General features: G+C 54.6%; 1 protein-coding gene across 1 annotated transcript in view; it reads right to left on the reverse strand.

The window, feature by feature from the left end:
* Window positions 1-384: 384 nt before the first annotated feature.
* The window catches only part of LOC145339225 (zonadhesin-like), a 64,630-nt gene continuing 46,626 nt past the window's right edge, over window positions 385-18,388 (reverse strand). The window contains 10 exon segments of the mRNA XM_080183619.1: window positions 385-864; window positions 3,178-3,268; window positions 5,222-5,329; window positions 6,260-6,364; window positions 7,053-7,157; window positions 7,949-8,053; window positions 8,922-9,060; window positions 10,794-10,993; window positions 11,929-12,059; window positions 16,341-16,514. Coding sequence (XP_080039745.1) covers window positions 720-864; window positions 3,178-3,268; window positions 5,222-5,329; window positions 6,260-6,364; window positions 7,053-7,157; window positions 7,949-8,053; window positions 8,922-9,060; window positions 10,794-10,993; window positions 11,929-12,059; window positions 16,341-16,514 — 1,303 coding nt within the window. The 3' untranslated portion in view covers window positions 385-719.

An 18,388-nucleotide genomic window follows, 5' to 3' on the forward strand; every position in this document is an offset into this window, starting at 1 on the left:
GGACTTACTGTGGAAATCCCCAAGTCGCCTCATAGCAGCGCCTGTTCGGGTAACTCTGAGGGACAATTTAGCATGGCCAATCCACCTAACCTGCACATCTTTAGGCTACGGGAGGAAACCGGAGCACCTGGAGGAAACCCCCTGCAGACACGGGGAGAATATAGAGACTTCTGCACAGACAGTGACCCAAAGCCGGAATTGAACCCAGGTCCCTGTGACGGGTAGCACGGTGGTTAGCACTGCTGTCTCACAGCACCAGGGACCCGTGTTCGATTCCCAGCTTGAGTCACTGTCTGTGTGGAATCTGCAGGTTCTCCCCGTGTCCACGTGGGTTTCCTCCGGGTGCTCCGGTTTCCTCCCATAGTGCGAAAGACGTGCAGGTTAGGGTGCGTTGGGCCGTGCTAAATTCTCTCTCGGTGTTACCTGAACAGGCGCCTAGGGGATTTTCACAGTAACTTCATTGCAGTGTAAATGTAAGCCTGACTTGCGACACTAATAAATAAAGTTTTGACTTGAAGAGCCTGTGGTGGGCCAATGGGTATTTCCACGTCTGGTAAACATGTTGGGGGCTGAGTGTGGATGAGGTGGGATTCCGGTGTCCGATGAGTGGACGGACAGTTCGCACCGAGGATACGCTCATTCACTTTACAAAAACGATTGGCTGCATTTGGAACACCGGATGCGAGGTGCTGCTCGGTCGCGGGTCTGTGTGGGTGCGGTTAGTCGCTGAAATCCGGGTTGGAAAAGCCAGAGAATGACGGTCTTTTTCTGGTTTGCCAGCTGGACACGGTGTGTCCGAATTCACTGCTGCTGCCCAGGGAGCTGGTATCACTCGTCATCTCGCTGCCCTTCTCCCCGTCACCCCTAAACAGCCAAACACAGGCCATCAGGGCCAAGCAGGTATCCCCCCACCACCAAGCCTCACACCCCCCTCACCCCTCCCAGACACACCTCCCCCTCCCTCAATCCCTTCCCTCACCACACCTCACCCCCCCACCCCTCCGAGACACACGCCCCTCTCCCTTAATCCCTTCCCTCACCACACCCCTCCCCCTCCACCCCTCCCAGACACACGCCCCTCTCCCTCAATCCCTACCCCCAGTGCACCTCTCCCCCCACCCCTCCCAGATACAACACCCACCTCCCTCAATCCCTTCCCCTACCACACCTCTCCCCCCCACCCCTCCCAGATACAACACCCACCTCCCTCAATCCCTTCCCCTACCACACCTCTCCCCCCCACCCCTCCCAGATACAACACCCACCTCCCTCAATCCCTTCCCCTACCACACCTCTCCCCCCCACCCCTCCCAGATACAACACCCACCTCCCTCAATCCTTCCCTCACCCTCTCCTACCCCAAGCCCCCCCTTCTCAACTCCTCCCCACCACACCTCCCCTCTCCCTCAACCCCTCCCAGACACACCCCCTCCCTCAAACACTTCCTTCATCTTCCCCCCTACTCCCCCACACCCCCCTCAATCCTTCCCCCACCACACCACTCCCTCGACCCCTCCCAGACACAGCCCCCCTCCCTCAACCCTCCCCACACACCCTCCCTCAACCCACCCCCACCCTCCCACAAACCACCTCTCCCTCAACCCACGCCCCACCCTCCCCCTCCCTCCTAACCCCAAACCCCGACACTCACCCTTCCCTCCCCCACCTCCCCCTTCCACCCCCACCCTCCCCCCTCCCTCAACCCATCCTCCATCTTACCTGCTCCCTCCCCCACCTCCACTCTCCCTCTCCCACAACCCCTCTCCCTCAACTCTCCCCCCTCCCACCCCACTCCCCGACATACCCCTCCCTTTCAACTTCTCGCCCGCCCACCCCCTTCCCCCTCACCATCCCACACTCCTCTTCCCCCACTTCCATTTCCCTCCTCCCCCACCCTCTCCTTCTCTTCCCCCTCCTCCTCACCCCTTTCTCTCCCACCTCTCCCTCAACCCACAACCCTACCATCTTCCCCCTCATCCCCTGACTCTCCTCCTACCCACCCACCATGGTTATGAGGAGAGTGGGGATTGGTACAGGGCTTTGGGGAGAGAGTGGGGCAGTGGGATTAGTTTGGGGATTGATACAGGGCTGTGGGGAGAGAGCGGGGCAGTGGGATTAGTTTGGGGATTGATACAGGGCAATGGGGAGAGAGCGGGGCAGTGGGATTAGTTTGGGGATTGACACAGGGCTATGGGGAGAGAGCGGGGCAGTGGGATTAGTTTGGGGATTGACACAGGGCTTTGGGGAGAGAGCGGGGCAGTGGGATTAGTTTAGGGATTGATACAGGGCTTTGGGGAGAGAGCGGGGCAGTGGGATTAGTTTGGGGATTGACACAGGGCTTTGGGGAGAGAGCGGGGCAGTGGGATTAGTTTAGGGATTGATACAGGGCTTTGGGGAGAGAGCGGGGCAGTGGGATGAGTTTGGGGATTGATACTGGGCTATGGGGAGAGAGCGGGGCAGTGGGATTAGTTTGGGGATTGATACAGGGCTGTGGGGAGAGAGCGGGGCAGTGGGATTAGCTTGGGGGTTTATACAGGGCTATGGGGAGAGAGCGGGGCAGTGGGATTAGTTTGGGGATTGATACAGGGCTATGGGGAGAGAGCGGGGCAGTGGGATTAGTTTGGGGATTGATACAGGGCTGTGGGGAGAGAGCGGGGCAGTGGGATTAGTTTGGGGATTGATACAGGGCTTTGGGGAGAGAGCGGGGCAGTGGGATTAGTTTAGGGATTGATACAGGGCTATGGGGAGAGAGCGGGGCAGTGGGATTAGTTTGGGGATTGATACAGGGCTTTGGGGAAAGAGCGGGGCAGGGGGTTAGTTTGGGGATTGATACAGGGCTGTGGCGGTGAGGGGGAGAGCAGGGCAGATTGCTCTAGTAAGGAGGCAATCTGACTCTGAGTTGAGTTTACAATATATAACGTTCCTGACCCTAATCCCTCGACGTGGGTGAGGACGGCTACGAAATGGAGATTGGTTCTGCAGATATTGGACTGGGGTTGAGGTCTTTCCTGGGGCAGAATCGAAAGACTGTTCAATCTGGCCGTTCACCCCTTTTCCTTGCTGGTCCTCAGAGACTAATTCCGACAGTGTCCGAACCCTTTGGTACGCCTGTCCCCCCCCCAGATTGAAGTGGATGCAACACTGACTCATTTCACTTTAACCCTTGTAGTAACCTACCTGCAACAGAAGAGGTAAGTCAGAACTGCAGCGATGATGAGGAGGATTGTAACAGGCACAACGACCGCTACAATGATGACATTGGTGTTATCTGGGGAGAGACGGAAGACAGGCGGTGAGACGCCTTGAAGGTTTTGCCCCTGGTTCACAGCACTCCAATACCTCTGAGAAGGGGAGACCATCACACTGCTAGTATCCCTTTGGGTCGGCATGGAGGCACAGTGGTTAGCTCTGCTCCCTCACATTCTCCCCCACTCCCCCCGTGGGAGCGAGTCCACATTCTCCCCCACTCCCCGTGGGAGCGAGTCCCACATTCTCCCCCACTCCCCCCGTGGGAGCAAGTCCCACATTCTCCCCCACTCCCCCGTGGGAGTGAGTCCCACATTCTCCCCCACTCCCCCGTGGGAGCGAGTCCCACATTCTCCCCACTCCCCCGTGGGAGCGAGTCCCACATTCTCCCCCACTCCCCGTGGGAGCGAGTCCCACATTCTCCCCCACTCCCCGTGGGAGCGAGTCCCACATTCTCCCCCACTCCCCCGTGGGAGCGAGTCCCACATTCTCCCCCACTCCCTGTGGGAGCGAGTCCCACATTCTCCCCCACTCCCCGTGGGAGCGAGTCCCACATTCTCCCCCACTCCCCCGTGGGAGCGAGTCCCACATTCTCCCCCACTCCCCCGTGGGAGCGAGTCCCACATTCTCCCCCACTCCCCCGTGGGAGCGAGTCCCACATTCTCCCCCCACTCCCCCCGTGGGAGCGAGTCCCATAGTCTCCCCACTCCCCGTGGGAGCGAGTCCACATTCTCCCCCACTCCCCCCGTGGGAGCGAGTCCCACATTCTCCCCCACTCCCCCCATGGGAGCGAGTCCCACATTCTCCCCACTCCCCCCATGGGAGCGAGTCCCACATTCTCCCCCACTCCCCCGTGGGAGCGAGTCCCATAGTCTCCCCACTTCCCGTGGGAGCGAGTCCCACATTCTCCCCCACTCCCCGTGGGAGCGAGTCCCACATTCTCCCCCACTCCCCCGTGGGAGCGAGTCCCACATTCTCCCCACTCCCCGTGGGAGCGAGTCCCACATTCTCCCCACTCCCCGTGGGAGCGAGTCCCACATTCTCCCCACTCCCCGTGGGAGTGAGTCCCACATTCTCCCCCACTCCCCCGTGGGAGCGAGTCCCACATTCTCCCCACTCCCCGTGGGAGCGAGTCCCCACATTCTCCCCACTCCCCGTGGGAGCGAGTCCCACATTCTCCCCACTCCCCGTGGGAGCGAGTCCCACATTCTCCCCCACTCCCCCGTGGGAGCGAGTCCCACATTCTCCCCCACTCCCCCCGTGGGAGCGAGTCCCACATTCTCCCCCACTCCCCCCGTGGGAGCGAGTCCCACATTCTCCCCCACTCCCCCCGTGGGAGCGAGTCCCATAGTCTCCCCACTTCCCGTGGGAGCGAGTCCCACATTCTCCCCACTCCCCGTGGGAGCGAGTCCCACATTCTCCCCCACTCCCCCGTGGGAGCGAGTCCCACATTCTCCCCCACTCCCCCCGTGGGAGCGAGTCCCACATTCTCCCCCACTCCCCCGTGGGAGCGAGTCCCACATTCGCCACCTTCTCAAGGGGCAACGAGGGATGGGAAATAAATGTGGGCCCGTCCAGCTCGGCCCATGTCCCACGAATGAGTCAAAAAAAACGATCGCTAGTCTGTGGCCAGGGGGCTTATATCTTGAGGGGGGGGGGGGGGGGCGCCACTCGACATCAAGCGTGACTCTCTCCCGCTCTTACTGTTGGCCATTGGAAGGGTTTACGGTTGTCAACCTGTTTGGCCGCCTGTGAAAGCGCCTGCCTCGGCCGTCCTGGGGTGGGACTCAAACCCGGAGCTCCCGGGCACAAAAATATGGATGCGAACCCCGCCACGCCACAAGGCCTCCAAGGTCTCAAACGCTAATTTGGCCCTGGTGGGAACTAAGAGGCCATAACCTCGATCTGCACCGATCCTCTTACATCCGGACAACTACCAGGAAGGTCTTGGACCGCCGGACAACGATTCCCTTACCGTTGCAACGTTCTCCTGCGTATAAAGGGGGACAGGAGCAGGAAAATGACCCTCCGTCCACATGACAGGTGCCTCCGTTCTGACACGGGTTGGGCTCACAAGTTGGCTCTGAGGAACAAAGAGGGGGGAGAATCCAGATGAGAAATCCACCCAGAGTACATTTCACATCCCTCCCTCGCGCACACCCCCGTCCCACCAAAACCAGACACGATGAGTAACGGAGGGAGGGTGAAGAGGGGAGGGGAGATCCCTGATACCAATGCAACAAGACGCCGGAGGATACTGGTGTGTTGGGAGCTCAGCGAGTTTCGTCGAACCACAGAATCCCGACAGGCCAGAAGGAGGCCGTTTGGTCCATCCAGTCTGCACCGACCACAATCCCACCTATCCCCAAAACCCCATGCACTTACCCTGGCTAGTGCCCCTGACACTAAGGGGCAATTTAGCACGGCCAATCCACCTACCCTGCACATCATTGGACACTAAGGGGCAATTTAGCATGGCCAATCCACCTAACCCGCACATTATTAGACATTAAGGAGCAATTTAGCACCAAGGGGCAGTTTAGCACAGCTAATCCACCTAACCAAAACATCTTTGGACACTAAGGGGCAATTTAGCATGGCCAAGCAACCTAACCTACACATCTTTGGACACTAAGGGGCAATTTAGCATGGCCAATCCACCTAACCTATGCATCTTTGGACTGTGGGAGGGAACCGGAGTACCCGGAAGAAACCCACGCAGATAATGGGAGAAGGTAAGACTCTGCACAAATAGTGACCCAAGCCGGTATTGAACCTGGACCTCTGGTGTTGTGAGGCAGCAATGCTAACCACAGCGCCACCGTGCCGCCAATGGGGTTGATTCTTAGCTGCCCCTCTGAAATGGTCGAACGAGACACTCAGTCCAAGGGGCAATTAGGGATGGGTAACAGATTCTGGACTTGCCCAGTCAGCGACATTCCAAGGACAAATTTAAAAGAATAACTCTTTATCCAAACCCGTTCTGATTCCGAGTTTCCCAGTAAATACTTACTCTCACAGTACCGACCTCCATAGAAGGGGGGACATAGACATTGAGTTCCATTGGCAGATACGTTGCAGGTGCCCCCATTTTGACAGGGGTTCGTGAAGCATCCGACTGCGGGAAAGAAAAATTAGTGAGAAATTAAATCGGGGAATGATTCACCAATGAAATTCATCGATTCACGCTATCAGGTTCAAATTCGCTAAGGGGGTGTCTGGACAGAGTGGAACGGGGGAGACAGTTCTCACTGGTAATCATTGGACACTAAGGGACAATTTAGCATGGCCAATCCACCTAACCCGCACATCTTTGGACACTAAGGGGCAATTTAGCATGGCCAATCCACCTAACCTACACATCTCTGGTCACTAAGGGGCAATTTAGCATGGCCAAACCACCTAACCTACACATCTCTGGTCACTAAGGGGCAATTTAGCATGGCCAATCCACCTAACCTGCACATCTTTGGATCGTGGGAGGGAACCGGAGCACCCGGAAGAAACCCGTGCAGGCATGGAGAGAACGTAAGACTCTGCACATATAGTGACCCAAGCCGGTATTGAACCTGGACCTCTGGTGTTGTGAGGCAGCAGTGCTAACCACAGCGCCACCGTGCTGCCAATGGGGTTGATTCTTAGCTGCCCCTCTGAAATGGTCGAACAAGACACCCAGTCCAAGGGGCAATTAGGGATGGGTAACAGATTCTGGACTTGCCTAGTCAGCGACATTCCAAGAACAAATTTAAAAGAATAACTCTTTATCCAAACCCGTTCTGATTCCGAGTTTCCCAGTAAATACTTACTCTCGCAGTACTGGCCTCCATAGAAGGGGGGACATAGACATTGTGTTCCATTGGCAGATACGTTGCAGGTGCCCCCATTTTGACAGGGGTTCGTGAAGCATCCGACTGCGGGAAAGAAAAATTAGTGAGAAATTAAATCGGGGAATGATTCACCAAGGAAATTCATCGATTCACGCTATCAGGTTCAAATTCGCTAAGGGGGTGTCTGGACAGAGTGGAACGGGGGAGACAGTTCTCACTGGTAATCTTTGGGCACTAAGGGACAATTTAGCATGGCCAATCCACCTAACCCGCACATCTTTGGACACTAAGGGCAATTTAGCATGGCCAAACCACCTAACCTACACATCTCTGGTCACTAAGGGGCAATTTAGCATGGCCAATCCACCTAACCCGCACATCTTTGGACACTAAGGGGCAATTTAGCATGGCCAATCCACCTAACCCGCACATCTTTGGACACTAAGGGGCAATTTAGCATGGCCAAACCACCTAACCTACACATCTCTGGTCACTAAGGGGCAATTTAGCATGGCCAATCCACCTAACCTGCACATCTTTGGTCCGTGGGAGGGAACCGGAGCACCCGGAAGAAACCCGTGCAGGCATGGAGAGAACGTAAGACTCTGCACATATAGTGACCCAAGCCGGTATTGAACCTGGACCTCTGGTGTTGTGAGGCAGCAGTGCTAACCACAGCGCCACCGTGCTGCCAATGGGGTTGATTCTTAGCTGCCCCTCTGAAATGGTCGAACGAGACACCCAGTCCAAGGGGCAATTAGGGATGGGTAACAGATTCTGGACTTGCCCAGTCAGCGACATTCCAAGAACAAATTTAAAAGAATAACTCTTTATCCAAACCCGTTCTGATTCCGAGTTTCCCAGTAAATACTTACTCTCACAGTACCGGCCTCCATAGAATGGGGAACATAGACACTGAGTTCCATTGGCAGATTCGCTGCAGGTGCCCCCATTTTGACAGGGGTTCGAGAAGCATCCGACTGAGGGAAAGAAAAATTAGTGAGAAATTAAATTGGGGAATGATTCACCAATGAAATTCATCGATTCATGCCATCAGGTTCAAATTCGCTAAGGGAGCATCTGGACAGAGTGGAACGGGAGTAATCTTTGGACATTAAGGTACAATTTAGCAGGGCCAATCCCATTAATCTGCACATCTTTGGACACTAAGGGGCAATTCAGCATGGCCAATCCACCTCAGTGTCCAAGGATGTGCAGGTTAAGTGTACTGGCCATGCTAAATTGCCCCTTAGTGTCCAAAGATGTGTAGGTTAGGTGGATTGGCCGTGCTAAATTGCCCCTTAGTGTCCAAAGATGTGCAGGTTAGGTGGATATGCCATGCTAAATTGCCTCTTCGTGTCCAGAAATGTGTGGGTTAGAGGGATTGGCCATGCTAAATTGCCTCTTAGTATCCAAAGATGTGCGGGTTAGGGGGATTGGCCATGGTAAACTGCCCCTTAGTGTTCAAAGATGTGCAGGTTAGGTGGATTGGCCATGCTAAATTACCCCTTAGTGTCCAAAGATGTGCAGGTTAGGGTGGATCGGCCATGCGAAATTGGCTCTTAGTGTCCAAAAATGTGCAGATTAGGTGGATTGACTATGTTAAATTGCCCCTTCCTGCCCAGGGGATATGGGGCGGAAGGGGAGGGATCAGGATATTGAATTTTACGTTCAGCCATGATCAATATGAATGGCTGAGCAGGCTGGAAGGGCCGAATGGCCTCCTTCTGCTTCTCGTTTGATCCCTGCAGCCCAGGTAGGAAAACCCTGTGTCCCGTCACAAAGAGGTGGAGTTGGACCCTATCGGGGTTGAAAGGTCTGTTGTGGTGTGGTGCTCCCCACTCTTACCCTTGACGCAGGAGAGGGCGAATTGGTGGACGGTGCAGGTGGTGTTAACCGGACAGCCCTTTTTTGTGCACGAGACGGTTTGCGTGCCGTTACACGTGCAGTCCTCGGTGCAGCCCTCGGTGACGAACCTCTCGCCGACCTGTCGTCCCGTGCGAGGGAAGAGAGAGAGAGAATCAAGAGTCAAGACCGGCTAAACGTACACACAAAACAGATCCCCTTACAGGACATCGACACTCGGAGATAAGTCTGGCCTCACCTCAACGTTTGTTTGTCCAACAGACGGACATTAAGAAATTGGTGAGGTCCATAAGGGGCTAGGAGCTAGGGTAGGCCATTCAGTAGGCTGTCCGGCCTGTTCTGCCATCCCAGAGAATCATAGAAACCCTTCAGTGCAGAAAGAGGCCATTTGGCCCATCGAGTCTGCACCTACCACAATCCCATCCAGGCCCTATCCCCATACCCCGACATATTTACCCGCTAATCCCTCTGACCTACGCATCTCAGGACACTAAGGGGCAATTTGAGCATGGCTAATCCCCCTAACCCGCACATCTGTGGGAGGAAACCGGAGCACCCGGAGGAAACCCACGCAGACACGGGGGGAGAATGTGCAGACTCCACACAGACAGTGACCCGAGCCGGGAATCGAACCCGGGTTCCTGGAGCTGTGAAGCAGCGGTGCTAACTCACTGTGCTACCGTGCCGCCTACTGTGCCAAATTTAATACGGGGCGGGCACAGTGGGTTAGCACTGCTGCCTCCCAGCGCCAGGGACCCAAGTTCGATTCCCGGCTTGGGTCACTGTCTGCGCGGAGTCTATAACTCTCACCTATAACTTTAACCCTGTAACACTCAACCGAACCCATATCTCTAATTCTAAGGTGGCACAGTGGGTTAGCACTGCTACCTCACAGCATCAGGGACCTCAGGTTCGATTCCCGGATTGGGTCACTGTCTGTGTGGAGTCTGCACATTGTCCCAGTGTCTGCGTGGGTTTTCCTCCAGGTGCCCCAGTTTCCTCCCACAGTCCGAAAGACGTGCTGGTTAGGGTGCATTGGGCTCCTGCTGGTGATTGTCGAGCAGTGTTCATTCATCTGTTGTCATAATGTCAGCATGGTCTCCCCCATGTACCACTCACCTGATGAAGAGGCAGCGCTCCAAAAGCTAGTGGCTTGTGATACCAAATAAACCTGTTGGACTTTAACCTAGTGTTGTGAGACTTCTTACTGTACTTAACCCAGTCCAACGCCAGCATTGCCACATCACCAGAAAAGGTGCCAAATGTGATGACTAGGGGATTTTCACAGTAACTCACTGCAGTTAAAACGTAAGCCTACTTGTGACACTAAGAAATAAACTTTAACTTTAAACTTTAACTTTAATGATTAAGTCTTCACACTGATTGGATATCATAATTAAGCACACGTGAATTGCATGACTGTGATTGATTTTAATATCTGTACCACATGCATGACGTAACCTTAATCAATAGTTATGAATGGATAGAGTTACCTTGCTTGGGAATTACTTGTAACCAAATTTAAAAACTATAGCTGCTTGAATATTCCTGAATTCTGGGCTCTGGCTAGTTGTTGGTGCTGAAACTTCCCAGGATCCTCGCTAGAAATTGAAACAACTGTTTAAAAGAAGTCTGCGACTCGGTCTGGTTACTTGAAGATTAAAGTGGTGATCAATGAAATGGCTGAATATCAAAGGCTGCAATATTGTTACTTCTCAGTGCATCACATCATATTTTAAAACAGCATCTGCACTGCTCTGCCCATCTTGTCAACCCATCTCCACCTTCCTGTAACCTACAGGCACCTTCTTCACTATTAACCACCCCGGCAATCTTGGTGTTGCCTCCACCTACCTGGTAATACTTGTTGCGGAAGGTGCATCCACACTGGCTGTAAGGCACGCACTCGAAACCGCTGTAGACGTAACCTCTATCGCACTCGCAGCCTTCCAGGCAGGGCAGGTCGCACTCCGATGGGGCAGCCAGGTTAGCGCAGGTGGGGGGGCAGGCGGCCATGCAGGGCTTGTAGGTGCTGTGAGGCGGACATGCCATAGCTGCAGAGCAAGAAACACAACGGTTTGGTCAGAAGCCTGACGCCACCCCCCCCTCCGAGCGATTTCCCTCACTTTACAACACCCGGCAGAACAGCGGATTGGACCCCTCTGCACATCACCCCCCCCCAACCCCCAACCCCCCCCCCCCCCCCCCCGCCACCCTGCCACCACCACCATTACCTTACTGCCCTCCTGCGGGACCAGGATCTCTTGAAGCATTGTGCAGGCCGCGAGATGCCACCGTCACGCTAATTCTGACTGCAGCCAACTTAACCCCAAACGGGGAGACACAGTAGCACCGTGGGTTAGCACCGCTATCTCACAGCGCCAGGTTAACCGGGTTCAATTCCCAGCCTCGGGTCACTGTCTGTGCGGAGACTGCACATTCTCCCCATGTCTGCGTGGGTTTCTTCCTACTGTCCGAAAGATGTGCAGGTTAGGCGGATTGGCCGTGCGAAATTGGCCCTTAGCATCCAAAGATGTGCAGGTTAAGTGGATTGGCCATGCTGCCTAACCAACACATCTTCCAGACTGTGGGAGGAAACAGGAGCCTCCAGAGGAAACCCACGCAGCCACGGGGAGAACGTGCAGTCTCCGCACAGAAGGTGACCTGAGGCCAAGAATCGAACCCGGGTCCCTGGTGCTGTGAGGCAGCAGTGCCAACCACTATGCCACTGTGCCCCCCCCCCACCCCACAAGTTCCTAAGCCCCATCCCAGCAATGGGGATGTAAGAGGGTTCTTGGATAAAGGAACAGGCTGAGTGAATCCAGACTCCCTGACCCAGACGACAGAGAGCGCGGGCATCGGTCTGGAGTAAAATAATAGGGCTGTCTGGTTCAGTGCCCCTTGTTCCCTTCGCACAGAGTCCCCACTCCCCATCCCGTCCCCGAGACCCCCCTGCAGTCCCCCATCCCATCTTCACGTTCAGACTCACCGCAGTTGGTTGCGATTCTCCAGTTGGGGAGGGTGGTCCCGTTAGCCTGGCAGACCTGAGCATATGTGTCGTAGCTGGCACACAGCATCTCGGAGTTATTGTAGAACTGGCACATGTCGAAGAGACAGTTCCTGAGGGGAGACAGAAGGTAACATTCAGCATCTCACCCTCGGAAATATATTTCCCCTGACAGTACACAGCTCCCTCTACACTCCCCCGCTGACAGGACACAGCTCCCTCTATACTCCCCCCTGACAGTACACAGCTCCCTCTACACTCCCCCGCTGACAGTACACAGCTCCCTCTATACTCCCCCCTGACAGTACAGAGCTCCCTCTACACTCCCCCTGTCAGTACAGAGCTCCGTCTACACTCCCCCCTGACAGTACAGAGCTCCCTCTACACTCCCCCTGACAGTACAGAGCTCCCTCTACACTCCCCCCTGACAGTACAGAGCTCCCTCTACACTCCCCCTGACAGTACAGAGCTCCCTCTACACTCCCCCCTGACAGTACAGAGCTCCCTCTACACTCCCCCCGACAGTACAGAGCTCCCTCTACACTCCCCCCTGACAGTACAGAGCTCCCTCTACACTCCCCCCTGACAGTACAGAGCTCCCTCTACACTCCCCCCTGACAGTACAGAGCTCCCTCTACACTCCCCCCGACAGTACAGAGCTCCCTCTACACTCCCCCTGACAGTACAGAGCTCCCTCTACACTCCCCCCGACAGTACAGAGCTCCCTCTACACTCCCCCCTGACAGTACAGAGCTCCCTCTACACTCCCCCCTGACAGTACAGAGCTCCCTCTACACTCCCCCCGACAGTACAGAGCTCCCCTCTACACTCCCCCTGACAGTACAGAGCTCCCTCTACACTCCCCCCTGACAGTACAGAGCCCTGACAGTACAGAGCTCCCTCTACACTCCCCCCGACAGTACAGAGCTCCCTCTACACTCCCCCCTGACAGTACAGAGCTCCCTCTACACTCCCCCCTGACAGTACACAGCTCCCTCTACACTCCCCCCTGACAGTACACAGCTCCCTCTACACTCCCCCTGACAGTACAGAGCTCCCTCTACACTCCCCCCTGACAGTACAGAGCTCCCTCTACACTCCCCCCGACAGTACAGAGCTCCCTCTACACTCCCCCCTGACAGTACACAGCTCCCACTACACTCCCCCGCTGACAGTACACAGCTCCCTCTACACTCCCCCCTGACAGTACAGAGCTCCCTCTACACTCCCCCCGACAGTACAGAGCTCCCTCTACACTCCCCCCTGACAGTACAGAGCTCCCTCTACACTCCCCCCTGACAGTACAGAGCTCCCTCTACACTCCCCCCTGACAGTACAGAGCTCCCTCTACACTCCCCCCGACAGTACAGAGCTCCCTCTACACTCCCCCCGACAGTACAGAGCTCCCTCTACACTCCCCCGCTGACAGTACACAGCTCCCTCTATACTCCCCCCTGACAGTCCAGCGCTTCCACTACACTCCCCCTGTCAGTACACAGCTCCCTCTATACTCCCCCTGACAGTACAGAGCTCCCTCTACACTCCCCCAACAGTACAGAGCTCCCTCTACACTCTCCCTGACAGTACAGAGCTCCCTCTGCACTCCCCCTGACAGTACAGAGCTCCCTCTACACTCCCCCTGACAGTACAGAGCTCCCTCTACACTCCCCCCTGACAGTACAGAGCTCCCTCTACACTCCCCCCTGACAGTACAGAGCTCCCTCTACACTCCCCCCCTGACAGTACAGAACTCCCTCTACACTCCCCCCTGACAGTACAGAGCTCCCTCTACACTCCCCCTGACAGTACAGAGCTCCCTCTACACTCCCCCCTGACAGTACAGAGCTCCCTCTACATTGTCCCTGACAATCCATCTTCTCACCTCTCTGTCACTTCCCCTGAAACAGTTTAATAAATGATTTTGAATGATTTTTTCCTGACAAATTTCACCATGTTGAACCTGACATCATGGGAAATGTGGTCCCACATTCTCATCGGGAAAATTGGGAGTATTTTTTGGGTTATGTAAGCAATGGACTACCCCTGCCTTAAATTTGTCCAGTGACGGAGTTAGTTCGCTATTCTCTGGGGGATTCTCCCTTTGAGGGAAGAAGTTTCTCCTCATCTCAATCCAAAATGGCCATCCCAAATGGCCACCCCCTTATCTGAGACTCTACCCAACCACCACCACCACCCCCCCCCCCCCCCACCCCCACCCCCCACCCAACCGTCTGTATTTTAAATTCCCCCAGGCCAGCGGAAACAATCTCTCAGCCTCTGCCAAAGCCCCTGTGCACACCGCAGCGAGATCATCTCTCATTCTCCTCACTGCCGGAGAATTTAGACCCAATTTGCTCGGTCTCTCGTTCTCGGACAATCCCCTCACACGCCAGGGTCCAATCCCGTGAACCTTCCCTGCTCCTTCTCCAGCGCAAGTCTTTCCCTTCTCAAAACATGGGAAGCTGCCAACACTTCTCCACTAAAACCCTGGAGCAAGACTTCTGCATTCTGGCAAACACGTAAGGAGAGAAACTAGAAGCAGGAGGAGGCCATTTGGTCCTTGCTCCGCCATTCATTTTGATCCTGGCTGATCATCCAATTCAATATCTTGATCTCCCCTCCATATCCCTCGATCCCTTTAGCCCCAAGAGCGAAATCTAATTTCTTCTTGAAATCACACAACGTTTTGGCCTCAACTACTTTCTGTGGGAGTGAATTCCACACATTCACCACCCTCTGGGTGAAGAAATTTCTCCTCACCTCAGTCCTAAAAGGTTTATCTCTTATCCTCAAACTATGACCCCCTCCCCCCTCTAGTTCTGGACTCCCCCCCCACCATCGGGAACATTCTTTCTGAATCTACCCCTGTTTGAATTTTATAAGTTTCTACAAGATCCCATCTCACTCTTCTAAACTCCAGTGAATACAATCCTAACCGACTTCGTCTCTCCTCATAAGGTAGACCTTCCAACCCAGCCTGGTAAACCTTCGCTGGGCTCCCTCTATAGCAAGGACATCCTTCCTCAGATAAGGAGACCAAAACTGCCCACAATACTCCAGGTGTGGCCTCACCAACACCCTGTACAATTGCAGCTAAACATCCCTATCCCAATAGTCAAATCCTCTCGCTATGAAGGCCAACATACCATTTGCCTTCTTCACTGCCTGCTGTACCTGGGGGCTTACTTTCAGGGACTGAGACACGAGGACACTATGGTCTCGCTAAGTATCCATCTCTCTCAATTCATGCCCATTCAAATAATAAGGCGGCACGGTAGCACGGTGGTTGGCACTGCTGCCTCACAGCATCACGGACCCGGGTTCAATTCTGGCCTTCGGTCACTGTCTGTGTGGAGTTTGCACATTCTCCCCATGTCTGTGTGGGTATTCCTCCGGGTGCTCCGGTTTCCCCCCACAGTTAAAAGATGTGCAGGTTAGGTGGATTGGCCACGCAAAATTGCCCCTTAATGTCCAAAAATGTGTTGGTAAAGTAGATTGGCCATGCTAAATTTCCCCTTTAGTGTCCAAAGGTGTGCGGGCTAGGTGAATTAGCCATGCTAAATTACCCCTTAGTATCCACAGATGTGTGGGTTAAGACGATTGGCCATGCTAAATTGCCCCTTAGTGCCCAAAGATATACAGGTTAGGTGAATTGGCTGTGCTAAATTATCCCTTAGTGTCAAAAGGTGTGTAGGTTAAGTGGGTTGGCCATGCTGAATTGTCCCTTAGTGTCCAAAGGTGTGTAGGTTAGGTGGATTGGCAATGCTAAATTGCCTTTTAGTACCCAAAGATGTGCAGGTTAGATGGATTGGCCATGCTTAATTGCCCCTTAATTTTCAGAGATGTGTAGGTTAGGTGGATTGGCCATGCTAAATTGCCTTTTAGTGTCCAAAGATGTGCTAGTTAGGTGGATTGGCCATGCTAAATTGCCCCTTAGTGTCCAAAGATGTGTGGGTTAGGGGGATTAGTGGATTAAATCCATGGGGGTTACAGGGATAGGGTGCAATGCTGATTTGGTGCAGAGCTGATGGGCCAAGTGGCCTCCTTCTGCACTGTGGGGATTCTCATAATCTGCCTTCCTATTCTTGCTACCAAATTGGGATGACATTACATTTATCCCCGTGCATCGGCCCATCCACGCCAGTCACCTCATTTACCGGGTGGGGCCAACAATCCCTTGTTGCTTACTGTACCGATGTAGCCAATGGCATGGCTGCTGTGTCCATGACCTTTCACCCTGTGGTTGCTCGTTGACCTCAGGGTTGGCGTGCCAATTGTTAGGAAGGGAAGGTGGGTCTAAACGTGTGAGGAACATCATGGTTCAGTGGAGGTCAGAATGCCACCCTCTGCCCCGTGCTGTCGCCGACCCTCCAGCGCTGCGGGATCTCACTTACTGGTAGTACGGCTCTGGGTCAATGGTTTGATGACAATTCCGGAATGGCCCCCGGGGATCCACAAAGGCCCCGCAGTAATCCGTGCTGTTAATCGTGGCCAGCTCAGCATCTGTACATCCCATCAAGAATCCCGTCTCGAGCTCCGGCCCTGTGTCCTCCCCAGTGTTGGCACGCCTGTTACACAGAGAGAGACACAGAGAGGGGTGGGGGGTGTCAAAGAGAGAGAGAGAGAGAGAGGGAGACAGAGAGTTGTGGGGAAAGAGGGAGAGAGACAGACAGACAGACAGAGAGAGAGAGAGAGTGGTTGAGGGGAAAGACGGGGGGTGGGGTGGTGGTTGGAGAGAGAGGGGGGCAGCGGGGGAGAGTGAAACAGAGAGAGAGGGAGAGAGAGAGAGAAAGGGAACCAGAGAGAGAGAGAGAGAGACACACACACACACACACACACAGAGACAGAGAGAGAGAGAGAGAGACACACACACACACACACACACACACAGACAGAGAGAGAGACACACACACAGAGACAGAGAGGGAGATGCAGCAAGGGAGACACATAGAGAGAGAGAGACACACACACAGAGACAGAGAGAGAGACACATAGAGAGTGAGAGAGGTACAGAGGGAGACAGAAAGAGAGAGAGACACAGAGGGAAAGAGAGACAGATAGACAGAGAGAGAGAGAGAAAGAGAGGGAGACAGAGAGAGAAAGGGAGACAGAGATAGAGAGAGAGACACATAGAGAGCGAGAGAGGTAGAGAGGGAGACAGAAAGAGAGAGAGACACAGAGGGAAAGAGAGACAGATAGACAGAGAGAGAGAGAGAAAAAGAGGGAGACAGAGAGAGAAAGGGAGACAGAGATAGAGAGAGACAGAGAGAGGCAGACAGACAGAGAGAGAGAAGGAGAAAAGGAGGGTGAGAGAAAGACAAAGTGAAAGAGAGAGAGACAGAGGGAGACAGAGAGAGAGACACACAGAAAGAGAGATGGGGGAGAGGGAGAGAGAGAGAAAGGGACAGAGAGAGAGAGTCAGAGACAGAAAGAGAGAGAGACAGAGAGGAACGGGGGACAAAGAAGGAGAAAGAGAGGGAGAGACAGAGAGAGAGGGTGAGAGAGAGCAGAGGTTGGGTGGAGAAAGAGAGTGGGTAAATTAGCATCCAAATCAAAGAGCAACAAGCCAAATGATAGACCCTGTTCAGTCAGGATTGGGCACAGCAGAGCGACTGCGACACCAGAGAGTGGCAAAGGGAGGCCATTCGGCCCACCCTGCCCACGCTGGCTTCCCCGGAGAGCTGATTTACCACACTGACACAAATTCTACCCCGTCCTCCGTCCCCTCCTCGCCCCGCCACCCTGCCACGACGCAGCAAGACGGATCAGCACTTTAACAACCCTCATTATGGCGAAGAGTTAAAATGACCGGGGTGGCAACAGCCCAATGGAGGAACCTCGCTCTGGAGGGTGGGGGGGCGGTTGTGGGGGGTGGGCGGGGTGGAGGGGGGGAGTCGACTGGCGCTGAATTTGTGGCAGTGACTACCGGCAACGGGTAAACCAAAGCGTCTGCTCTCATCGCCCGGAAAGCCCTCAGGATGTGCGCGATGCGCGCCTCAGGGGAACAAGGCCGGATCTACCTCCCCTGGCGTGGTCACCGTGGTAACCGCGGCGGCCATCTTGCACACACCAGCAACTAGTCACCTCAGCGGGCACCCCGCAGGGTATTTTAATATTCATCCGTGGGACATGGGCATCGCTGGCTGGGCCAGTATTTATTGCCCATCCCTAGTTGCCCCATGGAGGGGCAGTTGAGAGTCAACCATATTGGCTGTGGCTCTGAAGTCACATGTCGGCCAGGCTCGGGTAAGGACAGCAGATTTCCTTCCCTGAAGGGAAGGAGATGGGTTTTTCTGACAATGGGTCATCAGTGGATTCTTAATCCCAGATTTTTATTTTAAATTGAATTCAAATTCCACCATCTGCCGTGGGTGGGATTCGAACCCGGGTCCCCCAGAACATTAGCCAAGTTTCTGGATTAATAGTCTTAATACCACTTGGC

The sequence above is a fragment of the Carcharhinus amblyrhynchos genome, unplaced genomic scaffold (genome assembly GCF_965287045.1).
Source record: "Carcharhinus amblyrhynchos unplaced genomic scaffold, sCarAmb.v2.hapA chromosome_352, whole genome shotgun sequence".
Lineage (NCBI taxonomy): Eukaryota > Metazoa > Chordata > Chondrichthyes > Carcharhiniformes > Carcharhinidae > Carcharhinus > Carcharhinus amblyrhynchos.